General features: G+C 38.4%; 1 protein-coding gene across 3 annotated transcripts in view; it reads right to left on the reverse strand.

Annotated features, from left to right (window-relative positions):
• Nucleotides 1-1646: 1646 nt before the first annotated feature.
• Nucleotides 1647-12935, reverse strand: part of HSPA4 (heat shock protein family A (Hsp70) member 4) — a 42693-nt gene continuing 31404 nt past the window's right edge. For 2 of the 3 annotated variants that reach the window (XM_027097731.1, XM_027097738.1), the window contains 8 exons: nucleotides 12275-12456; nucleotides 11149-11238; nucleotides 9248-9400; nucleotides 8236-8361; nucleotides 7336-7443; nucleotides 5510-5629; nucleotides 4037-4198; nucleotides 3610-3854 (listed from right to left, as the gene is read on the reverse strand). In XM_027097731.1, the coding sequence (XP_026953532.1) occupies nucleotides 3651-3854; nucleotides 4037-4198; nucleotides 5510-5629; nucleotides 7336-7443; nucleotides 8236-8361; nucleotides 9248-9400; nucleotides 11149-11238; nucleotides 12275-12456 (1145 nt within the window). In that variant the 3' untranslated portion in view covers nucleotides 3610-3650. Of the gene's footprint in view, nucleotides 3855-4036; nucleotides 4199-5509; nucleotides 5630-7335; nucleotides 7444-8235; nucleotides 8362-9247; nucleotides 9401-11148; nucleotides 11239-12274; nucleotides 12457-12935 lie in introns of all 3 variants that reach the window. The other variant, XM_027097722.1, reaches the window with a different exon arrangement.

The raw sequence follows: 12935 nt of genomic DNA on the forward strand, positions 1-12935 counted from the left end.
TATTTTTAATTTAACATTATAAAATCCCAAAATGCTTATTACAGAAATCTTAGAAAATACAAACAAGCAAAAACTTACAAACAGAAATCACTCACAATCCCACAACTGGGAGAAAACCATTTCATTTTGAAACACCTATCCAGTTTTGATATTTATGCAAACACCTTCCATGTTCTTTCCAAACATGGGAAGCTGTGCGTATTGTTTTATAACCTGTATTATAATTTTACATACGAAATGATCTGTTAAGCTACTTAAAGAAGAATGATTGAAATCAATCAAGTATACAAAGTGTACTACCAAAAGCCAGCTCAATATAAAATGTCAGTAGGCCCCTGAAGCCTAGCCTGAGTTGCCTTGTCATTACCCCGTAAAGGTTAACTACTTCCTCTACTTCTAACAGCATGGTTGTTTTAGTTACTTTTCCATCTTCCCCCTTCCTCCTGTACCAAGACCTACCACTTCCCCCTTCATTTGGCTCATCCCCCTAAAACGTGGATTATTTTAAAAGTTCCACTACCTCCAACTTCCCCCAGGCCCCACTCACCCTGCACATATCACATGAGCATCCCTAAAACATTGTCACTCTCAGGTGAGGCTAAAAGCCCCAGTGCTCCACACCAGGACTCCAGTCTCTCAGCCCTACCACCTCTGACAGCACCCCAACAAAAACCCCTCAAGATGTTTGATAGGCATGTCAAAGGCCACTGGTCTAAAGCCTCTGTGTGAATTCTCATCAACCCGACGGGAGCCACAGAAGTTCTTCACGTTAAGCTGAAGCTGCCCCACTGCAAAACCGTCCCAACAGCCCTGGCTTGCCTCCAACACCCTCTTCCCCAGTGACACCGGGGATGCTGGTATCTCTCCTGGGTAAACAGGTATGCTACTCTTTCCAGGTGATTCCAACAGCCCTATAAAATGGCTACACTCTGGATAATCACTAGCTAGCTGGCTTCCCACTCATATTACCAGGTGTCCACTTTTCTCCCTAAGACAGAGGCCCAGAAAAAAAAAAGACTTTACTCCAGACACTTCTTGAAGGTGGTGGACACAGGCCCCGTTGGTAGGCCTGGCACCGGGACTATTAAGTAGCAGGACTACAGCGAGGAAGGCCCCAGACCCCTCCCCATCTAGGCCCTATGCTTTGTGTAGTTAGTGTCTCTTCTGGTGGCTTCACCCCCTTTCAACACTCAACACCACCCCACATACACACCAAGACACACATACATGCACATACTGTTGGAACTGTCACTGGTAACAACTGTTACTAGCACATTCTGGGCCATGTCCTGTTCTTTGAAGGGGCAGTCATCAGTCCTGGCACTGGCCTTTATAGGGCCGTAACCCACCTCCTGCTAATACCAAAACCCTCAAAGGCCCAGTCACAGGAGCAAGGTAAGGATTTCTAAGTCAGAGAACTGGGCCAAGACTCAGCATGGGAGAGTAAGTATGGAAAGAGCTACTTTTTACCACCCAGTGTGCTAAGCCTCAAATGTTCTTCAGAATGGAGGTCTCTGACAAATGTTAACTACTTGGAATTTAGCTTAGAGGACTCTTACCTCTAGAGAAGAGTTTTTATTTAAAACACAAAAACATACAAACACACACATACACACCCTTCATTATGAAATTAAGAAAACCATTCCTTTGAGTGTAAGACAGGTTTCTTTTTATTAAGTTTTCCTAAAACTTGTCTCATGTTTACTGAATGTTTTTCTTTGTGTAAGAACATAACCTGGAGCTTTAACAAACCAATTGGGACAATGCAACCTGGATAAATGCTTGTCTGCACACAAGTCATTGATTACGATTCTCTGGCCTGGCCTCCATGTAAATCCAATTGGTCTTAAAGCCTATCTAAACAGAGAGCAAGCAGACCACATCATCTTATTTCTAGTTTAAACTTTAAACCTCAACCTCACCCCCATCCCAAGACCCACACCCTCCCCCACACACAAAAGAAAATTTTTAGAAGAAATGGCCATTAGGAACTGAGTCAGTTGCCTAAGAATTGGCTTAATCCTGCAGCCAGCACTCCTAAGTAGCTCTTGGCCTCACAGCAGGCCAGCTGGAACTCTTGAAGCAGGACAGGTAGAGAATGGATAGAGGAGGCTCTAAGAACAGGGCCAAAGTCCTGGTGCTGCGAGGCTTCCACACATGCTTACACTCCAACATAAATACACTTCCACCTTCCTCCTCTAAGTGATGTTTCTCTATAGCACTTTAGAGCTTGTAACACTCTAAATATTTTAGTGCATGAGATGGACAGAAACATATTCTAGATATGCAAGGTATAATCTTATTTCTAACAACATAGGCCAAAATTAACAGAGCAGCTCTCTGTTAATACAGATTAACAATTACAAAGGTCCAAAAAGTAACCAACAAAGATTGTAACAGTTTCTAGGGCAGGTACCAGCTCTGGCCTCTAATACTACAGGTTTCCCTTAGTTTCCAAAATGCCTCACTCTTATCAACACTGCCCAAAGGGCAGTCACAGGGAATGCTTTGGTGGTGCTCCTGACACTGGCTGCACAGTAAGAATGAGGTGTTGCTAAAGTCAGCACCACACTTCTTTAACACTTATTTCAGACTCATCCAGTACAATCCAGTGCATCTTAGTTTTCTGTATGATCTGTCTGCTGTTTAACACATACAAATTGGCAGATTCATGACAGATATTAACACAACACATAAGTGATTGTGAATGAGCAAAAAAGAACTTTTAACTCTTGTCGTAAGACTTCAAGCTATACCTCAAATTTACACAGAACATCTCACCTGAATAAGCAGGCCAGGATACAAATCTTCACACCATAATTAACAAGAATCAGTCCCTCAGTTAAATTTACCAGGCCTATATCCAACAGCACATCTACCCAATTCTAACCTTCTGAAGAGAAAATTATTTAGACTTTGATACTTGGGATATTAGTGGACATACTTTCAGGAACATACATTCTTAGGAAGAGCCTGCAGGTCTAAAATCCTCAGTTAACAACTTGCTCCAGGTGAAAGGATCTATTTTCCCAGGAGCAACACACGGCATTTGTAATAGGAGCTCCTTTAACTGGGGGAAGATGGGAAGATAGGAAGACGGGGTGGGAGTCCCAGCGGAGCTGACTGACACGTGATGAAGCTCAGAGCATACCTTTTAGTTGTTCTGTTAATCCATGCCATGCTCTCTAGTCCTCAGAAACAGAGGGAGACCCCTCCTCCATCCCCACACCAAGCGGGAGCCTTTGTGGCAATCTCCACAGCAGATCTGTGAAGCACAATTAGAGTTCCTGCCATATATGTCATAACAAGTCTGCTTGATAGCTAGGTATAGCTTGTGCTATAGCTCAACTTTCTAAAACAAACTTCTCTTTGTATAAGCATGATTAAACATAAAAGGAGTGAAGCATAAGCTCAGTAAGACTAACTGGGCTTCTAAATAGTACCATTATGAAAAAGATACAATGCACTTCATTTCTGTATCTAACTATTTCGAAGTCAAAATGCTCCATACATTACCTATATCTCCCGCCACCCAAATCCCCTAAAAACTAAGAAATCTCCAGTATTTAATTGCTCTAGTTGATATTTAGAACAAAGTTGACAACTTAAAGCTTTATAATAGTCTGTTTTAATATAAACAATTGTTGGAATCAATCAATGTCCATTTCAGGAAGCTTCTTGTCTGAATCCGAAGGCAGAGCTGTGTCTGTACCCTGCTCAGCAGCCTGAGGGCCTGGGCTGTCTCCTTGTCCATCCACTGGTCCATTCTGCTCTGCATTTTTTTGCTCCTCTTTTGGAGGTTCCACTTTGGGTTTCGGCTTTGAAATTATAGGGCTACAGATACTCATCAGCTCCTAGAACAACAGGAGAGAAAACTGTGGTTTCTTGTAACAAATTTTACATGGCATACTAAAATCCAAGTCCACCCTATCCCCAAGCCAGAAGCAAAGATGCAATAATGAAACTCTCTCCTATTAATAATATAATAATGAGACTGACTAGAAAAGACTATTAAATCTTTAAAATCATACATTACTTTAATTTTAGCTTCAATCTCTTTTGCCTTGACAACTGGATCCATGGTCAGACTCTGCTTGTTCTGCAGATTCAGCTTGTTATTCATCCACTCCATGGCCTCATTTGTGCTTTTTTCTACCTTCACCATGTCAGCAGCATCCAAATGGTCATACTGGTCCTCCTGCAACCAGTAGCCAACCAGACAAGTGTCAAAGGATGATACTGTCCCTACTCAAACATTGCCTAGTTCTTCACCATCTTTCAAAAAGTTACAATCTTTCCCAAAATGAAGCCCATCTAGCCTCGCAAACTACATAGACATTCAATTCCCGAAGAATTCAGAAAAGTAACCCCAGTTTTTAAAACACAGAGGAAATACATTTAAAGGCCAAAATTACACAAGGTGGTAATTAAAATGCTTCAGCAGTATACATAGCACATGCTTTACACAAAACCTTATACAATGCAAAAAAAAAATTACATGTCATTAGGTATGAGACCTGAGATTTAGGCATCCTTGTTAGGAACCAAAATAATAATGAGTACAGTTTTTTAAAAGAGGCCTTTCAGGGCTTCCCTGGTGGCGCAGTGGTTGAGAGTCCGCCTGCCAATGCAGGGGACACCGGTTCGTGCCCCGGTCCGGGAGGATCCTGCATGCCGCAGAGTGGCTGGGCCCGTGAGCCATGGCTGCTGAGCCTGCTCGTCCAGAGCCTGTGCTCCACAACGGGAGAGGTCATAGCAGTAAGAGGCCCACAAACCAAAAAAAAAAAAAAAAAAAAAAAAAAGAGTCCTTTCGAAAGAAGCACCATTTTTTAATTAAAAGTAATTTTTTTAGAAAGCTCAATTTATCTGTCTTAAAGTTTCTTACACTGACAATACATCAAGATCCTTGAGTATAGTAGTGGACTTAACCAAACTATTTACCAAAGTTTGGGAGCCATCAAAACTCTGGAATCAGACCTCAGGCCAAATCCCAGCTCCCCCAATAGTAACCCTGGGTGAGGATTAAAGATGTTAGAAATTATCTATAAATGTTGATGCTACCACCTACTTCATAAGGGTACTGTGCAAATTTAATCAGATAATATATTTATGGAGTATATATCATATAGTGCTCAAAAATAATGAAAGTAGTTTATTGTTGAGACAGTCCTACATCTGCATAACAAACCAAATTATTTGCCTAATGTGTTCTAACACCAAAATAGAGCAAGTTAAGTCAATGATCAAACATTTCAAAACAAGAAAAGGAAGCTGAATAATACTGCTCAATTCCATAGTCCCCTTATTAAAGAGAAGCAGCAAATCCCAGGGTTGTTAGTAAGATTAGATAAAATATTATACATTACATTAACATCCAAAAAGAAAATACTATCATTAAACAACTGTTAAAAAGAAGACAAAAAAATGCTACGTAAATGTCTCAATACTTAACTCTACCGAAACAACAGTAGGGAAGAGGAGAAGAAAAAAAAAAGAAAAAAAAAGATACCTTGTTTTTGAAAGAGCTGATTACTTTCATATACTGTTGGATTTGTTTCCCTAGTTCATCAAATAATTTTGGTCTTTCTTCAGATTCCTGGAATCGTATCTTAATAGGCTGACCTAGATTCTTAACAGAAGAGAGAATATACAAATTCTTCACAGGGGAGTTTAAACTTTAAGAGTATTATCTTTCTACTAAGACTGATTATGAATTAAAATACGTTTAATCTCCATGTTCTATATATAAGAAGTTGAATATTTTTCCCCAGCCAATTGAAATATATCCTCAGTCTACATGAGAATATACCTCAATACTGTTCCAAGTGGAGCCACTTCAACTTGTCACTTGAACCCTAGTTCTCAAAATACATTAGGGAGACAACCAAAAATTAGGTGCCTCCAGACAGTGATATGGTATACTTCACCATATATGAAGTACACTTGGAAAAATAAAAAATAAATTTTCTTTTAAACCTGTATCTGACAAAGCCTCCAGCTGTAACCATCAATTTACCAGATAAGATTAAACACCAGAGTTGAAAAGGAGCAAAATCCAGACCAGGAATAAATCCTCGAGCACGAATGATCAAGTTTTTTCATCAACTAAGTAAGGGAGGAGAAATGGTGGAAGGAGAAGTACAGACACAGATTTAAGAGACATATCAACAGAATGTATGGACCCTGTTTGGATCCTGAGTCAAACAAACTAAAAAATAATTTATGAAGCAACTGGAACCTGAAAACAGACTGAATATATGGTGATATTAATGGTGACATTAAGAAATTTTTATGCATGTGATAATGGTACAGCTTAAGGCTACATTTTCTTTTAAATACACACTGAAATATTTTTGGATTAAATATAACCTGAGAGACTTGCTTAAAATAACTGGGAGTGGAAACGAGCAGAAATGAAACAAAACCAGACATAAGTTGACAACAGTTGAAGCTATAATTCTGTCTACTTTCACGTGTTGGACATCTCCCATAATAAAAAGTAAATCAAAAACCTCAATGGCAAGGATCTCACTGGAGACTCTTTATATTCTTGCCAGAATGACAGGAAACTGCAGGCACTGTCCTTCAGCAATTCCATTCCAGAGGTTAGTCACAATGGCCCAGTTTGACAAGAAACTAAGTAATCCAGAGAAATGCAAAAAGTTCTTCTTGTGTATTTGCATCTTTTTCCAAACAAAAGGCCTCGGGCTTCTCTGGTGGTGCAGTGGTTGGGGGTCCGCCTGCCGATGCAGGGGGCGCAGGTTCGTGCCCCGGTCCGGGAGGATCCCGCGGGCCGCGGAGCAGCTGGGCCCATAGGCCATGGCCGCTGGGCCTGTGCGTCCGGAGCCTGTGCTCCGCAGTGGGAGAGGCCGCAACAGTGAGAGGCCCGCGTACCACAAAAAAAAAAAAAAAAAAAAAAAAAGGCCTCAACTCAGCTTTAAATAATTCTTTGTACTTTTAACTCTAAGGTGTAACTATCAGCTTCTTTAAATACAAAACCAGACACTTCTGCTCTACTGAGAATCAAAGCTGTATACACGCAGCCCTGCTCCAACTGCATTGCAAGTACCTTTAGGACAGGGATGCATCTTGCTAGTCTTTCAATCTCTTGACACCAAGAACATAGTCAAGCTCCAATTCAGTGAAACAGTTTAGGGCTAAACTCAATTTTCAAAAAAATTCTTTTGCTGTTACAAAGTTGTGAAAGAAAGTGAACCTAAGTGATAAAAAGTATAGCTTTCAATCTGCCTTCAATTACTTAACATGAGAATTACTCTCAATTTTGAGATACTCTCCATGGAAACTACAGCATTTCTGCTTTCAAGAGTCACTCACTTTTAATTCAGCCAATTTATCAACATAAACTTGCTTTGGCTGGTCTTCTCCATCCTCATACAACCAATTTTCAGTATCTTCTAGTTTTAAGGTAAAATTGTTACGGTCCTAAAGATGAAGGAAACATTGCAATTTAGTCAGTCAAAAATCAGCAGATTCACAAATGAAGAAACAGGCACAAACTATGATATATATGGATTTTCTTTAAAATATGGGGGAGTGGAGAGATGGGGATATGGAAAACAAGACTGACAAAATGTTATTTTGCTTTATAGGTACAAAGGGGTTTATTACACTATTTTCTCCGCTGTAGGGGACATATGAATATGTTTGAAAATTTCAGAATTAAAAACTACATTTAAAACTAAGTGAGTTACATAGTTAATAATACTGTAGTGCATATATGAAAGTTACTAAGAGAATAAGTCTTAAAAGTTCTCATCACAAGAAAAAAATTTTTTTAAGTATGTGTAGTGACGGATGTTTAACTAGACTTATTGTGGTAATCATTTAACAATGTATATGAACATCGAATCTTTATGCTGTACACCTGAAACTAATATAAAGTTATATGTCAATTATACTGAATTTTTTTTAAGAAGTGAGTTAAAATAAACATCAGGGAAAAGTGAACTGATTTAAAGAAAAATACTAGGTAAATAATAGCATGCAAAAATGTATCAAAAAGTGACACACCAAAAAAAGAGTGATGCACAACATCTAACCTGTGGGAAACACTCCATCAATAGAAAATAAAACGATATAAAACTTTTCCCCAAAAAAGTGCATTTTTAATCATTTTTCTGTATACCTACAGATACAAACTTCCCCTTGTTAACTACATTTAAGGATCCTGCCGGAAGACGCACACTAAGTAGACACACTGCAGCACATACTTACATCTTCACTCACAAACTTCTCATATTCACCACTAAGCTTGTCTCTCATTTCGTACACGTATTCTTCTACTGCATTCTTAGCATCATTCCTCTCCTTCTCTAGTTTATCCTGCATGATCATCTTACCCTGTGAACAGTACAGTTAGACATTCAGAAAACTGAGACAATTTCCCCTTAACTATTAAGTAATATAAAAGTAGAAAAGCCTTCTTCCTCAAATCCTTTTAGTTCTGCGAATCATTCACGGAAAGAGAGCTGGAAGCATCAGTCCTTAGTAAATTATTAAGATCAAGTGAGAGTTCTGTGGGTGTACTTAGAAAAAAAGAGCAATAGAAGAAATATCAAGATGTTGAAACTCAAAAGCAAAAATAAGGAAAAGAATTTAAGACAAGAGAACTTTAAGAAACTATTAGCTCAATGTCACAAGGTGAGTATACTCTGCTTGTATTACATACCCAGGAAAATCAAATTATTCATATAGTATAGAGGCTAAAGGGTCTATGAAACAAAACTATTCTAAGATCCAATGTATATATGATGAGAAACCTCACAGACAATAATTAATTGAATAACTGTGCTCCAGGGTCCCAAACCTTGCATCGCTCACCATAACTAGAGTTACATATTGACTGGCAACAGGGAAAGGAACTAATAAACAAAATATTAAGGCTAATGTAATTTCTCCTGCTGATCAACTTCCCTGACCCTGGCCTCAAACATCCCAATCGCTAGTGAACAATCAAACTCACACACCCAAACATGAATGATACCTCCCCTAAATGTCAAAGATCTCAAAACAGAGTTTTTAGCAATAAAGACATAATATCACCATAAAAGAATTTTGATGTTATGTCTTGGGATCTATTAAACTTGTCCTCCACTACCCCAAAACCTAAAACTGTTCTCAAACCCCATACAACCTAAAATACATGAAGGTCACTAGATACAGAGTTTGAACGTTACGGTCAAGTTAACTTTTTAGCTTATTGTTCTAGAAGACTTAAAATAACCACCTCATTTTCAATGTACAAGTTGAGCATCTCTCTGTCTATCTGCCATAACAGCTGATTCTCAATTGGCAGGTCCACAGTACTGGTCTTCACTTTTGCCTTCTTGGCTTGAGGGGGCTGGTCCATCTTTTTGTCTTTTGACCCAGCTTGAGAGGTCTAAAATAACAGAAATCATTAAGAACACTTATACAGACTCTTAAACTTCCAAATGAGTCATGTTTCAAAAGCTGGTTTTGCTCTTTTATTAACTTAGTTTGTGTTCTTACAATATCTGGAAAGTTAAAAATATAAATATTTTTGACTATAAATAGTCAAATCCATAGAGATAGAAAGTAATGGTGGTTGCCAGGGTACGGGGGGAGGAGGGATAGAGGAATGGGTAATTGTTGCTTAATAGGTAGTTTTAGTTTGGCGAAATGAAAAAGATTGTAGCACAATGTGATTATACTTAACACTACTGATCTGTACACACACATACACTTATTTACATACATACACACAAAAACAACCTGCCATAATCCCACTATCAACATATAATCACTATTAAATATTCTCTAATTTTCTTCCACTCTTATCTAAACATATGAACATGCATAGGAAATTAGTGGGGAGAGGGTATGAAATTTTTAAGGATCAGAAATCCAGTACTAATATGACTTCCAGAGTATCTGCACCTATTTACATTCTCACAAGGAGTAACAGAATCCATTCCACTGTACCCCGGCCAAAAAAAGGAATTCATTTACCATGATCTATTATTTTCGTTGGGTCAATAACCTTTTTTCACAAAGTTATAAGGCATACTTATTTCTTCAAATAGCCTAGTCATATTTCATCCAGCGTTCTCTTGGGATCTTTGTGATTCTTCCCCCCAAGTGATTGACTCTTCTAGCTTTTTTCTAATCTTCTATTATTTGTCTATGCAAGCTTTTATTGTTGAATCTATTCACCTTTTCCTTTGTGATTACTTTCATTGCTTTTACGCTTTGAAAGCTCTTGCTGATCCACAAATTGGCGGGGGGGTGGGGAAGGCAGGCGGGTCCACCTCTCTCCTTTCTCCTCCCCGACCTTCCCAAACACAGAAAAATACGTACTTCTCTTGCCCACTGCTGCCCCCAACCCAGGCAATAACAGGTCTTCCACCTTGGAAAAGGCCTACAGTACACTAAAGCATCTATGAGGATGATTTCCTCTGCATTTTTTTTTTTTTTTACAATTATTCGCACAGCTAAAGGAATAAAATTTGTTAACTGACATGAAAATGGGTACCAGACTTAAGCCTCCTAAAGGCTCTGCCAAACTTTTTTAAATGCCACAATCAGAAATACATTAGAAGGTGAAATTATACACTGCAATGTCAAATAATTTGAAAGAAAAGCTGTTTTCAATGCTGACGACAAAATTTAAACATGAAAACTCAAAAGTTAAAGAACAGGTTGTAAAGGATCCAAAAATGCTACATATTCATTTAAATACTTGGGATAAATATTAACATTATTTACAAAATATATTTCAAAACATTATTATTGAAAACTGTATTTCAACAAAAAGACAAGTTTCAGAGAGTTGACAAAACTTGAAAGAAACATCTTTCATTGTTTATTAGTAAAGAATAAATTATGGATAGGATGACTATTAGTAACAGCCATTCAGAAACCAGCATGAACCAATCACTAGCCTAGTAAAACTAGGGCTTCTGAGTGCTTCCTTCCCACAAACCATCCAGACTGAAGTTCAAAGACCATTTTGCCAAAGACACTTTCCAACCATACTACAAAATCTTGCTTTAAAGACTGTTCAGATAAATGAAGATTTCTAATATAATTCCCTTCCAAGACATAATATGTCAGCCAAAACCATTATGTAAAAAGACGGCAAATCATACTCTAAAACACAATTCATACCTCCATTTCTTCAGACTCTGCCTTATTTTCTGCTGGTGTCTGCTGCTGTTGCTCTTCAACATGTGGTTCCTCCTGATCCACTTGCATCTTCTGAAAAACAGGTCACATCAAATCCTGAAACTAGGAAATACTAATGAAAGACTAAGCAACCTTCATGACACATTGGCAAAATCACATGATGTGGAATTCCTACTAATTACCAACAATCAGACAACCCAGACTCAAATTCCAGCTATAACACATATGTTACACTTAGAACATGAAAGTTTTCCTCTCTGGATCTCGGTTACTACATCTGTATAATGGAAATAACTCTTGCCTTGTCCTTATATAAATAGGAGCGGCTATAGAACTACATTGTAAAACCATAGCAGTACTTATAAGCAAACAGCGTGGCAATATTTAACACAATAAAATCCGAAGAAAGCATGAGTTTCTCCTAGCTTCCTCATGAATACATTTCTCTCAAAAGTCTTAACTTTTTCTAGCAGTTTTTAAATCAGCCTTTCCATCCTCAAAAGTACAACCACTGTGTACATTAGGGGAGGTGGACACCTTGAAAATTCTGTTAAAGGTGTTAAAAGAACAAAGGCTGACAGAAATGACAAAGAAGGGAGAAGTTTGTAGAGACCTTGAATCACACTGGCTTTCAATGCCTGCAGCACATTATAATGACCTCGGAGGCTTTTAAAACTGACACCTGGGCTCTAGCCCAGACCAAGTCGAACAAAATCTGTGGGGATGAGACCCCAAACATTTATAGTTTTATAAAGCCTTGATTTTTATACACAGTAAGTACAAGACCCAGTGCATGATTCCAACAAATGAGTGAATTCTATGCTACCTGTGGAAATAATCAACTGAGACTCAGCATTCCCCAGTAATCAGAAAGAACCAAGAATAAGTCAAATTGAGAGGTGCATGGTCTGAAGGAGGAAGCCAACTATGTCCCACTTCTATACAAATTCTGTATAAAGACTTTGTGCTAGTTCACATATGATGGGGTACGTATGCAAACCTACTCTCAGCAGCTCTGTCACCCAGTCTATTTGCTAGAATTTCTAGACAAGTGTCACCTCTGAGCCATTATGAATGGCCTAAAATGGTATAAGATTGTCTAGATTACCTCTTCCTCCTTTGCATTCTGATCTGTTTCCATCGGTTCCTCATTTTCTTCAAACTTGTGCACTTCCACTAGAGATGCACTGGACACACTGAAGATGCCATGGACATTTACTCGAACCTTGACTTTCACTTTTGAACTGGAGCCATCAGACTGAGGGGTGACTTTCTGAACTGAAAACTGAGCTAAGGACATAAGAAAGACAAAAGAGAACACATAACCTAAGAGGATGAATTCAAACACAAATACATGCCCATACTGCCAGGTTATGTCCATTTCTCAGTGAAAGGTCAGTAACATGATACTTCAAATAAGCGAAGTGGGCACTCTTAGAATCTTACTAAATCATCAGATTTCTCCTTCCTCTCTCACAAAGAGTCAAACTCTTATTTATCTTGTCTCAATTAAGGACTCAAGTACCTCCTAACTCTTCAAACATGTCCTTCCCTCCAGTGCCTTACTCCAATTCATCTTTATAAGCTACTGCCAGATAAATTCCTAGAATAGATTTGTCCCACTTTCCTCTACTGAAAACCCCAGTGATTCCATACTGCTTGTCACTTATCAAGAAACTGACATTTCTAGATTTAATTACTACACCAGGGTTTTGCTTATGTTTTTTAATTCATAAAACTCTGTAAAGTATGAATTATCACACCTAGTC

The sequence above is a fragment of the Aethalodelphis obliquidens genome, unplaced genomic scaffold (assembly GCF_003676395.1).
Source record: "Aethalodelphis obliquidens isolate GAN/ISIS:26980383/991018 unplaced genomic scaffold, ASM367639v1 scaffold4, whole genome shotgun sequence".
Lineage (NCBI taxonomy): Eukaryota > Metazoa > Chordata > Mammalia > Artiodactyla > Delphinidae > Aethalodelphis > Aethalodelphis obliquidens.